This window comes from Trichechus manatus, unplaced genomic scaffold, assembly GCF_000243295.1.
Source record: "Trichechus manatus latirostris isolate Lorelei unplaced genomic scaffold, TriManLat1.0 scaffold00041, whole genome shotgun sequence".
NCBI lineage: Eukaryota > Metazoa > Chordata > Mammalia > Sirenia > Trichechidae > Trichechus > Trichechus manatus.
Window position 1 is genome coordinate 7,018,949 of NW_004443977.1, and position 14,294 is coordinate 7,033,242.

The window sequence follows — 14,294 nt, forward strand, 5'->3', positions numbered from 1 at the left end:
TTTTTTTTTTTTTTTTTATGTTGGGTTGCAGTCCATACTGACGGCTGCAGTCTTTGATCTTCATCAGTAAGTGCTTCAAGTTCTCTTCACTTTCAGCAAGCAAGGTTGTATTATCTGCATATCACAGGTTGTTAATGAGTCTTCCTCCAATCCTGGTGCCACATTCTTCTTCATATAATTCATCTTCTCGGATTATCTGTTCAGCACACAGTTTGAATAAGTATGGTAAAAGGATACAACTCTGATGCATACCTTTCCTGATTTTAAAATACACAGTATCCCCTTGTTCTGTTCAAATGACTGCCTCTTGGTCTATGTACAGGTTCCTCTAGAGCAGAATTAAGTGTTCTGGAATTCCCATTTTTTGCAATGTCTTCCATAATTTGTTATGATCCACACAGTCAAATGCCTTTGCATAGTCAATACTACACAGGTAAACGACTTTCTGGTGTTACCTGCTTTCAGCCAAGACCCATCTGACATCAGCAAGGATATCCCTCATTCCATGTCCTCTTCTGAATCTGGCTTGAACTTCTGGAAATTCCCTGTCAATGTGCTGCTGTAACCGCTTTTGAATGATCTTCAGCAAAATTTTACTTTTGTGTAATATTAATGATATTGTTCAATAATTTCCACATTCTGTTGGATCACCTTTCTTTGGGATGGGCACAGATATGGGTCTCTTCCAGTCAGTTGGCCGGGGGCGGTCTTCCAGATTTCTTGATATAGGACAGTGAGCACCTCCAGCGCTGAATCTGTTTGTTGAAACATCTCAGTTGGTATTCCATCAATTCCTGGAGCCTTGTTTTTTGCCAATGTCTTCAGTGCAGCTTGGACTTCTTCCTTCAGTACCACTGGTTCTTGATGCTATGCTACCTCCTGAAGAGGCTGAACATCAACCAGTTTTTTTTTTTTTTTTTTGTACAGTGACTCTCTGTGTATTCCTTCCATCTTTTTTTGATGCTTACTGCAGCTTTCGGTATTTTGCCCATAGAACCCTTCAACATTGTAACTCGAAGCTTGTATTCTTTCTTCAGTTATTTCAACTTGAGAAATGCTGAGCATGCTCTTCTCTTTTGGTCTTCTAACTCCAGGTCTTTACACATTTCATTATAATGCTTTGTCTTCTCGAGCCACCCTTTGAAATCATCTGTTTAGCTCTTTTACTTCATCATTTCTTCCTTTTGCTTTAGCTACTCTACATTCAAGAGCAAGTTTCAGAGTCTCTCCTGACATCAATTTTGGTCTTTTCTTTCTTTCCCTTCTTTTTAATGACCTTATGCTTCTGTGTGTATGATGTCCTTGATGTCATTCCACAACTCATCTGGTCTTAAGTCATTAGTGTTCAATGCATCAAATATATTCTTGAGCTGTTCTCTAAATTCAGCTACAGTATACTCAAGGTCGTACTTTGGCTCTCATGGACTTGCTCTAATTTTCTTCAGCTTCAACTTGAACTTGCATAGGAGCAATTGATGGTCTGTTCCACAGTCAACCCCTGGCCTTGTTCTGACTGATGATATTGAGCTTCTCCATCATCTCTTTCCACAGATGCAGTCAATTTAACTCCTGTGTATTCCATCTGGCGAGGTCCATGTGTATAGACACTGTTTAAGTTGAAAAAAGGTATTTGCAATGAATAATTCGTTGATCTTGCAAAATTCTATCATGTAATCTCTGGCGTCGTTTCTATCACCAAGGCCATGTTTTCCAACTACCAATCTTTCTTCTTCATTTCCAACTTTCACATTTCAAGCACCAATAATTATCAATGCATCTTGATTGCATGTTTGATCAATTTCAGACTGCAGAAATTGGTAAACATCTTCAATTTCTTCATCTTTGACATCAGTAGTTGTGCAGAAATTTGAACAATACTTGTATTAACTGTTCTTCCTTATAGGCATATGGATATTATCCTATCACTGACAGTGCTGTACTTCAGCATAGATCTCTAAATGTTCTTTTTGACGATGAATCCAATGCCATTCCTCTTCAACTTGTCATTCCTAGCATAGTAGACCAAATGACTGTCTGAATCAAAATGGTCAATACCAGTCCATTTCGGCTCACTAATACCTAGGATATTGATCTTTATGCAGTTCACTTCATTTTTGATGACTTCCAATTTTCCTAGATTCATACTTCGTACATCCCATATTCTGACTATTAATGGACGTTTGCCGCTGTTTCTTCTCATTTTGAGTCTTGCCACCTTAGCAAATGAAGGCCTTGAAAGCTTTACTCCATCCACATCATTAAGACTGACTCTATTTTGAGGAGGCAGCTCTTCTGCAGTCGTATTTTGAGTGGCTCCAACCTGAGGGGCTCATCTTCTGGCACTATGTCGGACAACGTTCAGCTGCTATTCATAAGGTTTTCACTGGCCAATTTTTTTAGGCAGTAGACTGCCAGGTCCTTCTTCCTAGTCTTAGTCTGGAAGCTCCACTGAAACCTGTCCACTATGGGTGACACTGCTGGTATTTGAAATACTGGTGGTATAGCTTCCAGCATCACAGCAACACACAAGCCACCACAGTACAACAAACTGACAGACACATAGGGTATTGACAGATATGTGGGGTATCAGGCATAATAAAACTTATCTCCTATGTCTTACACACATGAAAGGCTCAGGCTAAAATGTTGACGTACATTGACTCTGCTCAGTTCTGCAATACAGTTGATGGGAACATCACTCTACTTAAGATCCTGGTGAAGAACCAGATGGTATCTGGTGGAAAACCAGCACCATGAGTTTAAAGAGCCTGCCATGGTCACCATCTAGGAGTCCACCTAAGTCCAGCTTTTGATCATCGATGTGTTATCTTCAATCTCCAATCAAAAGGAGTAACATAGGAAATACAAACTGACATCTTCTGCCTATTCATATAAGAAATGTGACCCAGCTGGAGCAACAAGGACACATCAAACTGGGTCTTGAGCAATAAAAAACAATAGCAAAAACAATCTTGGAAAACATCTTTTAGGAAATGTTTCACACAAACAAGACACTTAGATAGAGCATGTAAGACCCACCTATTTTCCACTCTTATCTTCTCCCCTTAGCATTTAGTAAATAGTAAGAGTTGCTGGCCCAATCAAGACCCTCCTGACTGTCCTTACTGAAACTTGTACCAACAATTATTAAAATGTAGAATCACAGTGATTTAGCAGTTTTTAGCCTATCTGTGAACAGGTAAAGCTTTTAATGATTTTACCCATTTGTAACTTCTATATATGCTGATGATTCTGTAACATTCCTCAGATTCATGCAGACATAGCTCTGGCAGTACGCTTGTCCATTTTCCACTTTTGTGTCTTGGAACATATGATGAATAAAATCTTTCTTCTTGTTTTACTATAACTTTGTGGTGATTTTACCCTAGGACAGCCACAATTAATGCTCTGGTGGATTTTTATTTGGCTAGAACATGCTTTTATTACTGATAGAATAAAGTCATTCTATAAAAATGAAATAAAAACCAATGCTTTGAGCGCAAACATTTTTCCAAAGGTACTCTGTACTGGGTTGAACGACATCCCTCCCAACAGATATGCCCAAGTTCTAATCCCTGGTATTTGTGAATGTGACCTTATTTGCATACAGATCTTGGCACATATAATTATATTAAGGATCTCGAGATCATCCTCAACTTAGGGTGGGCTCTATATTCAATGATTAGTACCCTTATAAGAGAAAAATAGGGGGAGATTTGAGACACAAGATCAAAGAGGAGGAGAGATACATGGAAGAAGGATGTGCTCTTTAAGGTTTTGTGTCAAGAGGGCTGGGCCATGATTCTCAGTGGTTTGGCAGTTATGATGTAGTGTGGCAGTCATATGATAATGTGATCACCTCCATGATGGGATCAGCTATGAGTAGCCAATCAGTTGAAAAGTAGTTTCCTTCGAGGTGTGGCCTACATCCAATATAGGCAGACTTTCTGGCAAAGCCTATGGACTTTTGCTCGCTCTAGATCCTGTGGCTGGCTCCTGTTTTTCTAATCTCCAATTCTTGGGAATTTAACTAGCAGCTTACCTGCCAATCTTTGGGTTCGCTAGCCCCTGCAGCTACGTGAGTCAGGAGAAGCTTCCAGCCTGACCTGCGGACTTGGGACTTTCCTGTCTCTACAACTGCATGAGCCATTTCCTTGATATAAATATATCTCTCTCTTGAGATACATATATATGTATCTCGAGAGACAGACACTTCACTGGTTTTGCTTCTCTAGAGAACCCAGCCTAAGATATTTGGTAACAAGAGTGGTTCTAGAGAAACAAAATTGTAAGGATGAGTTTTCTAAACTGGTTCTCAAGTCTAGTTAGTCTTAAAGATGTTGACAACTCTGCTTCCGGTAGTAAAGAGGGCACTGCTAATCTATGGCGTGAGCTGGTGTCTTAGGCTGAGTTCTCTAGAGAAGCAAAACCAGTAAAGCGTATAACTATATATAGAGAGAGATTTATATCAAGGAAACGGTTCATGTGATTGTAGAGGCTGGGATGTCCCAATCCATGGATCAGGACAGAGGCTTCTTCTGGTTCATGTAGCTGTAGGGGCCGGTGAACCCAAGATTAGCAGGTCAGAGAGCAGGGCTCTTGTTCACAGGCTGTGAAGATCGACGAATCCCAAGATTGGCAGGCAAGACCACAAAGCTTCTCCTGACTTATGTAGCTGCAGGGCTGGCGAACCCAAGATCAGCAGGTCAGAAAGCAGCGCTCCCACTCACAGGCTGTGAAGATCGACGAATCCCAAGATCGGCAGATAAGCTAATAGCTCAAGTCCCAAGAAATGGAGGTCAGATGAACGGGAGGCAGCCACAGGATCCAGAGCATGCAAAAAGCCAGAACGTCTACTTATACTTGGATGCAGGCCACATGCCCAAGGAAACTGCCTTTCAACTGACTGGCTACTCACAGCAGATCTCATCATGGGAGTGATCACATATAAACACTGAGAATCATGGCCCAGCCAAGATGACACACGGTCTTAACCATCACAGCTGACAACACAAATACACAAAATATCACCACTAATACATCAGATATTGGAGAGAGGCAAGGCTCTGAGTGATTGCACATTTGATACCTTTCTACAATTATCTCATAATGAGAAGTAAAAGGAAGCTGGTTGGTCCTACCGTCGCTAGACAAAGTGGTGAAAGAAACAGATGAGCTCAGGGCTTCAGAGTCACAGCTCAAGCACCACATAAAAGACCTCAAAGTTTCCATTTGTGCCTTGAAAGAAAGCTTTATTTTTTGTAGTAACAGAGCTGATATTGCCAAAAACAAAACTCGGAGTCTTATCGTAAGAGTGGATAAATTACAATGCCCAATGAATTCCCAACCTCGAGTGGTGTCTGAGCTGAAGTGAAGGCATTGATTAGGAAGAAATGGGATCCTGAAACTTGGGATGGGGACATATGGGCAGATAATCAGGAAGCTGGAGACACTGAGCCTCTAAATTCCTTTGAATCACACCTGCCAACAGAACCAGCCCTCTCACTCCCATATGAAGAGATTACTCCATCTTTGTCTGCTAAGCCACTCTCACCAGTAAAACCATTAGCCCCTCCACCCCCATCTGATGAGATTAACCCAGCTGTGTCTGAAGAGTCTTTGTCTGAGTCATTGCCTGGGGTAACACCCGAGGCAGATGCCTTACAGCACAATGCTGAATATTCTCAAACCACATCCCCGCCACCCATTCTGGCTTCTAGAACTATAACTAGACTTAAGTCCCAGTGAGCCCCAAAAGGTGAAGTACAAATTGTGACCCAGGAGGAGGAATGCTATACTCCAAAAAGAACTACTTGACTTATCTAATACGTACAAACAGAAACCTGGGGACTATGTATGGGAATGGCTATTAAGGGTGTGGGATAATGGTGCAAGGAACATAATTATGGATCAGTCTGATTACTGATATGGGCTCACTAAGCACGGATTCTTCATCCAATGTTTCAGCTTGAGAGGTTAGGAAAGGATTTAACAGTTTATTTGATTGGGTCACTTAAGCATGGATTACACAGTGGACTACCCTAAATCAAGCTGAGGTACCAGACCTGCGTTGGTATACTGTAGAAGGAGGTAACCAAAAGCTTAGGAAAAATTCCATGTTAGAGTGGATTTATCAGGTTAGACCCACAGAACCACACATGGAGTAGCCAGAGGACACAGCTTTTACTACAATTGTGAGGAACAAATTTGTGAAGGGAGAAGACTGTGAATTTGTGAATCCTTGAAGACTCCTGTGATTGCTATTTTATATAAGTCAGATTTGACAGTGGGAACTGCCATGATTGAATGAAGGCACCTAACTACAATGGGGCTGATTGAACCCCGTGTTGGTGGGGGTCAAGTGGCAGCAGTCAATTGACAAGGATAAGGTGAGCATGGTTACCATAACAGAAAATGGAGTCAAAGCAGTAATCAGAATAGTCTGACTCATGTGGACTTATGGCATTGGCCACTTAGTCATGGTGTCCATAGGAAAGAAATAAGAAATCTACCAAATATTTACTTGATCTGTACAAGCGGAAGAATTCTAGGTCAAGCGAACAGCAGTCTAACTCAAATCACCAGAACAAAGTCATGGCCCCTCAATAAATTCCCAGACTTGAGCGAGTTTACAGCCCCACAACCCCTTGAATTAAGGGGAGGCCGGCTCCCCTTGAGGAAGGAGCCCACTACACTGCTAAAAATTTATACTGTTAATCTTTCTCCCAGCCTTCCCCAAAGGGACCTACAACCTTTTACAAGAGTGACTGTTGATTATGAAAAAGGAAATAATCAGACTTTTCTGGGATTACTGAATACTGACTCTGAACTGACACTAATTCCAGGAGACTCAAAACATCACTGTGGGCCACCAGTCAGACTGGGGGCGTGTGGAGGTCACGTTATTAATGGAATCTTAGCTCATGACCATCTCACAGTAGGCCCAGTGGGACCCCCAACCCATCCTGTAGTGATTTTCCCAGTTTCAGAATGCACAAATGGAATAGATACACTCAGCAACCAGCAGAACCCTCACATTAGATCCCTAACAAGTGGAGTAAGGGCTATTATGGTAAGAAAAGCCAAGTGGAAACCATTAGAACTACCCTTACCTAGGAAAATAGTAAACCAAAAGCAATACTGCATTCCTGGAGGGACTGCAGAGATTAGTGCCACCACTAGGGACTTGAAGGATACAGGGGTGGTGATTCCCACCACATCCTCATTCACCTAGCCTATGTGACCTGTGTATAAAACACACGGATCTTGGAAAATGATAGTGGATTATCAAAAACTTAACTAGGTGGTGACTCCAATTGCAGCTGCTGTTCCATATGTAATTTCATTGCTTGAGGAAATTAATACATCTCCTGGTAACTGGTATGCAGCCATTGATCTGGCTAATGCCTTTTTCTCCATACCTGTTTCAAAGAAACACCAGAAGCAGTTTGCCTTCAGCTGGCAAGGCCAGCAACACACTTTCAGTGTCTTATCTCAGGGCTATATCAACTCTCCATCCCTATGTCATAATTTAATTTGCAGTGACCTTGATCGCCTTTCTCTTCCAGAAGACATCGAACTGGTCCATTACATTGATGACATCATGCTGATTGAACCTAGTAAGGAAGAAGTGTCAATGGCTCTGGACTTACTGGTAAAACATTTGTGTGCTAGAGGGTGGGAAATTAATCCGACAAAAATTCAGGTGCCTTCCACCTCTGTGAAATTTCCAGGGGTCCAGTGGTGTGGGGCATGTCAAGATAGTTCTTCTAAAGTGAAGGATATGTTACTGCATCTGGCCCCTCCCACAACTAAAAAGGAGGCACAATGCCTAGTGCGCCTCTGTGAATTTTGGAGGCAATATATTCCTCATTTGGGTGCGCTACTCCGGCCTATTTATCAAGTGACTCAAAAAGTTGCTAGTTTTGAGTGTAGCCCAGAACAAGAGAAGGCGCTGCAACAGGTTCAGGCTTCCATGCAAGCCACTCTGCCACTTGGGCCATATAATGTGGCTGATCCAATGGTGCTTGAAGTGTCAGTGGCAGATAGAGATGCTGTCTGGAGTCTTTGGGAGGACCCAGTTGGTGAATCACCTTAGGATTTTGGAACAAAGCCCTGCCATCCTCTGCAGACAACTACTCTCCTTTTGAGAAACAGCTTTTGGCTTGTTACTGGGCCTTAGTAGAGGCTGAACGCTTAACCACGGGCAACCAAGTCACCACAATGCCTGAGCTACTCATCATGAACTGAGTGTTGTCTCACTACAGAGCCATAAAGTCGGACATACACAGAATCATTCCATCATTAAATGGAAATGGTATATTCAAGATCAGGCCTGAGAAGGACCTGAAGGCACATGTAAGTTTCATGAGGAAGTGGACCAAACGCCCATGGTCTCCACTCCTGTCACATTACCTTCCATCTCCCAGTCTGTACTTGTGGCCTCACGGGGAGTTCCTTATGATCAGTTAACTGAGAAAGAGAAAACTCATACCTGGTCAATAGATGGTTCTGTGTGATATGCAGGCACCACTCGAAACTGGACAGCAGCAGCACTACTGCCCCTTTCTGGGACTTCCCTGAAGGACAGTGGTGAAGAGAAATCCTCCCAATGGCCAGAACTTCAAGCACTGCCCCTGGTTGTTCACTTTGCTTGGAAGGAGAAATGGTTAGATGTGCAATTATATACTGACTTATGGGCTGTGGCCAGTGGTTTCGCTGGATAGTCAGGGACTTGGAAAGAACATGATTGGAAAATTGGAGACAAGTAGGTATGGGGAAGAGGTATATGAATAGACCTGTCTAAAAGGGCCACAGAAGTGTAGATATTTGTGTCTCATGTGGATGCTCACCAAAGGATGACCTCAGCAGAGGAGGATTTTAACCATCAAGTGGACAGGATGATGCGTTCTGTGGAAATCAGTCCTCTTTCCCAAGCCACTCCCATCATTGCCCAATAGGCTCATGAACAAAGTGGCCACGGTGGCAGGGATGGAGCTTATGCATGGGCTTAGCAACATGGACTTCCACTCACCAAGGCCAACTTGGCCACTGCCAAGTACCCAATATGCTAATAGCAGAGACCAACGCTGAGTCCCTGATATGGCACCATTCCTCAAGGCGATCCAGCCAGCAACCTGTTGGCAGGTTGATTACACTGGACTGCTTCCATCATGGAAAGGGCAGCATTTTGTTCTTACTGGAAATAGACACTGACTCTGGATACGGATTTGCCTTCCCTACACACAATGCTTCTACCAAAACTACTATCCATGGACTTACAGAATGCCTTATCCACTGTCATGGTATCCCACACAGCATCGCCTCAGATCAAGGGATTCACTTCACAGTAAATGAAGTGCGGCAATGGGCCCAGTACATGGAATTCACTGGTCTTACCATGTTCCCAATCATCCTGAAGCAGCTGGCTTGACAGAAGGATGGAATTACGGTGCCAGCGAGGTAGCAATACCTTGCAGGGTTGGGGCAGTGTTCTCCAGGAAGCTGTATATGCTCTAAACCAGTGTCCAATATATGGTGCTTTTTCTCCCATAGCCAGGATTCAGGGGTCCAGGAATTAAGGGCTAGAAATGGGAGTGGCATAACTCACTACTACCCCTAGTCACCCACCAGCAAAAATTTTGTTTCCTGTCCTCACAACACTATGCTCTGCAGGTCTAGAGGTCTTGGTTCCAAAGGGAGGAATGCTCCCACCTGGAGACACATCACTGATCCCCTGAACTGGAAGTTAAGAATGCCACCTGGCCACTTTGAGCTCCTTATGCCTCTGGATCAACAGGCAAAGAAGGGACTTACTGTATCGGCTGATGTGATTGATCCTGATTACCAAGAGGAAATCGGATTGATATTACATAATGTAGGTAAAGAAGAATATGTCTGCAGCACAAGAGATTCCTTAGGGCGTCTCTTAGTACTACCACGCCCTATGATTAAAGTCACTACAACTACAGCAACCCAATTCCGACATGACTACTAATGGCCCAAACCCTTCAGGAATGAAGGTTTGGGTCACCCCACTAGGCAAAGAACCATGACCTGCCAAGGTGCTTGCTGAGGGCAAAGGGAATACAGAATGGGTGGTGGAAGAAGGTAGTTCTTAGTACTTGTTACAACCACATGACCAGTCGCAGAAACGAGGACTGTAATTATTTCTTCCTTGTGTGTGTGCATTAAACATTTTTGTTTTCTTCATTTATAAAATATAAGATGTAAACAGGGCTAATGCATTTTCGGTTCTGTGCATGTTAGTTGCATCATGTTAGGTGCAAGTATGACTTCATAATTGTCTTTATTCAGAGATTATATGGTTTAAGGAGATGTGTGCAGGTGCCAAGTTGACAAGGGGTGGGCAGTGATCATTAAGGTTGTGTGTCAACTTGGCTAGACCATGATTCTCAGTGGTTTGGCAGTTATGATGCCGTTTGGCAGTCATATGATAATGTCATCACCTCCATGATGGGATCAGCTGTGAGTAGGCAATCAGTTGAAAGGGAGTTTTCTTGGGGGTATGACCTGCATCCAACATAGGTGGACTTCTGGAAAGGCTTGTGGGCTTTTGCTTGCTCTGGATCCTGCAGCTAGCTCCTGTTCATCTGACCTCTGGTTCTTGGGACTTGAGCTAGCAGGTAACCTGCCAATCTTTGGGTTCACCAGCCCCCGCAGCTACATGAGTTAGGAGAAGCCTCCAGCCTGACCCACGGACTTGGGACTTTCTAGCCTCTACAACCATGTGAGCCATTTCTTTGATATAAATCAATTTGTCTCTCCCTCCCTCTCCCTCCCCTCTCTCTCTCCTCTCTCTCTATATATATGTATATATCTATATATAAGTATACAGATATATACATATAGCTGGAAGACGTAAGAAAGGATTCTCCCCTAGAGTCTTCAGAGGGAGTGGGGCCTAGCCAACACTTTGATTTTGGACTTACGGTGTCCATAACTGTGAGGGAATAAATATCTTTTGTTTTAAGCCACCATGTTTGTGCTGATTTGTTACAGCAGACCTGGGAAACTAATATATACTTTCAAATGTTTCTTTTAACTAGTATCATGAAATCTTGAACCAAAAACTCATTCACTATTTTATAGACAAACGATCAATGATCTAGCCATTCCAAAACAATCCATTTGCCTTACTATCTATCCTGTCCTCAATCCATAATGGTATTTGTTGTTGTTTTGATCATTATTTACCCTAGTTTAGAAGTGTAGGGTCACTATGAGTGAGAATCAACTTGACAGCATTGGTTGCACAACTTTGTAAATATACTCAAACCATTAAATTTCACACTTAAAAGAATTAAAAAAAGATTTCAAATCAGACCGTCAGATGACTTCAGTAAAAAAAACATGCAGGCACCCCAAACTACACACACATACCACTCCTCCACATGGCCACGAAGAAGCTGCTCTTCCCAAATATTGTTATATTGAAATGATGCCAGAATGACACTAAATCACACAAAACCAGTCCACTCATATTCACACGCTCAAAGGAATAACAATAATAGTAACTAAAATTTATTGAGGGTTTACTATGTGTCAGACACTTTACAGGTATTAGCTCATTTATTTCTTCACTGCAAACCCTTTCAGGTATGTACTATTAACATTCCCATTTGACAGATGGGGAAATTGAGGCACAAATAAGTTTAATAAGTTGTGCCAAGCCGCCAGTTGGGATTTAATTTAACCCCAAGGAACCTGACTCACGAGCACTATGCTATTCTGCCCCAACTGACCTTGTCTTCTTAAAATCACTTGCAAAATTCAATGACATGGGGATGCAAGTCAAGGCAAAACAACCAGAACTATTAACTGCAATAGCAGTCCCAGACAGAAAATCGCAACTACCCGAGGCTCTAAGGATGAGAACAAACTGAAGGCTGTATTTCATGTTACTAAGAGCGCTGACAAGTTCAGTCTATAACCCAAGCATGAAATTCTAGGTTGTTACTCACTACTTTTAAGACTAAGGTAGATTACTTGGTTTATGCCTGCCCATAATAAGCTAATAACCAAAGTGGGAACGCCATCAGAAAGAGTAGACAAAAACATTGTGTATTGTGTGTTTATATAAAATATACATGGCACATATGTTTACATATATGTATGTTTATTAAATAGTGAGAGTCAGATGATAAGTCCTAAGTCATAGGAGAGAGATGGGTAAGGACAAAGTAATCAAAGAAGACTGCATGAGGGGGCCTTGAAGAACAGCATTTAGGAAGGGGTAGGAAGGATAAAGGTCACTAGTCGAGGCAAGCAGGGAGGGAATAAGAAGTGGATTGTTCTTACAGCAGAAACGATGACCATCTGATTAAATTAAGGAGTTCACGTTGTTTAACGTACTGGAAAATAAGAGTGGACAGGCAGGAAGGGGTTATGTAAGATCTCAAAAGTCAAACGAAGTGTTTGTACTTGATACAGTCAGGAAAGGTAAACCATTATTTAAAGATTCATATTTAGTTGTACAGTTCACAAAACAAGAAACACTGGCTTCAATATTTGCTCACATAACCCTGGAGTTCAGCCTTATATATGTTTGCTAATTTCATTATAAATATTCTATTTTGTCACAGCTACCTGCAAGGCATGACCTAGCGGAATCCTAATTCCAGCAAAGTCAAGATATAAAATAAATTGCTTAAAATCACAGCCCTGAATCAAACTGTGCTGCAGGATTTCTTCACAGTCACCTAGCACATTGCTAATGAGTATTAAATTTCCTAACACCTCATAGCTTAACCAGTAATCTCAATATCCGAGTGAAAACGGTGTTCCTTGATAAAAAATACATGCTGTGAAAAATACCGATTTGTGCTCAGTCACTGAAGTTGTCTTCTTTTGGTAATAAACTAAATGACTAAGTAGCCAGTTTCTTTGCGGAGTGAAATAAAAATTCCCAGTTGCATATTTTCACTGAAATACACGTATCAAGCATACAGTCACAGCTGGATTTAATCGGAGCTTAAGGTACTTCTTTCAGGTACCTCCCCTGCCCAAGTAATGCACCCAAACTCTTGGCACTTTCCACAGGCATCCACCTGGGTCTCAGGCGCCTTCGAGGATTTGTGCTTTGGGGCAAAAATCTTATCCTTAGAAGATAAATAAACCCAAGGAAAGGGAATATCCCGTAGAGGACTAAGGGGCTTAGTCTGCGCCTAAGTGGGACCCTAAATCAAGCCACCTCCCCAACTGGGACAAGCACACAGGTATCCACACTCCGTGACGCCCGGCTGCGGCCAGGTAACCCCAGATCCCGGCTAGGGCCGCGCACCCACCTGACCAGAGGCTCCTTCTCCGGCAGGGCAGGCTCCTCCAGGCACTTACACCGGCAGCAACAGCACACGGTCCTCAGCCAGTCCCTCAACCCCATGGAGAGCGAGGTCCCCCGCTGCCGCCGCCGGGAGATTCCAAGAAAGCCGCTGCAGCGAACGACCGTGGCTGGGGCGCGGCCAGCCGGCCAGCGTCCAGGCGCGGGAACAGTCGCGGCGGGGGCGTCGCGGACCGGTCGGCGGGCATCACTCTGCGGCCGCGGCCGGGACGGGGCGAGGGAGGGAGGGCCTCCAGGCCCGGGTTCTGTGGGGCCGCGCGCCTTTCCGCACTTAGGTTTTGTTTGGGGCGTTTGTTTTGTTGGGGCTTTTTTTTTTTTTTCCCCTTTTTAATTCCCCGGGCGCAAATCGGGGCGCATGCGTCCCCGGGACGCTCGCTGCTGCCCTCTAAGAAGGAAGCAGAGACTCCACAGAGACGGCAAAATCCGAGCGCACCAACAGGCCCCGCGCGACGGAGCTGAAGAGGGGAAGGGAAGGGGGAAGCCGTGGAGTCACAGAGCACGAGGTTGGGCTGAGCCTATTCTTACGTTTTATTGGCTTCACTCCCCGAGGCAATATAAGGCCCCCTTCCCTCCCCCTCACGCCTTCAAAGCAGAGTTTGGGTTATGTTTTTGTCAGCCCCACAGAGTATAAAACTAGCAAAAGAGTATGGATTATCGTAGTATAGTCGTATTTTTTTTAAGTAATGTATGCACAAAGCTTAAAAAAAAAAAATTGCTTTCAATCCTCCCAGTCCTTGAGTTTTCAAAAAAAAGGCAACCACTATGGCTAGTTTCTTGTGATTTTCCGGAGCTATTCTATGCTTGTACAAATGGTAATTGTATGTACACATATTCCTCTTTTTTTACTCCAACAGTGGCATCTTCTACATCTTTTTTTTTTTTTTAATCTGCCTTGTCTCACTTAGTATCATGGAGACTGTCCCATATGAGCACA

General features: G+C 43.2%; 1 protein-coding gene across 1 annotated transcript in view; it reads right to left on the bottom strand.

The window, feature by feature from the left end:
* Positions 1 to 13,402, bottom strand: part of MREG (melanoregulin) — an 80,047-nt gene extending 66,645 nt beyond the window's left edge. Inside the window, exon 1 of the mRNA XM_004376294.3 lies at positions 13,308 to 13,402. Coding sequence (XP_004376351.1) covers positions 13,308 to 13,402 — 95 coding nt within the window. The remainder of the gene's footprint in view (positions 1 to 13,307) is intronic.
* Between the last annotated feature and the right edge of the window lie 892 nt (positions 13,403 to 14,294).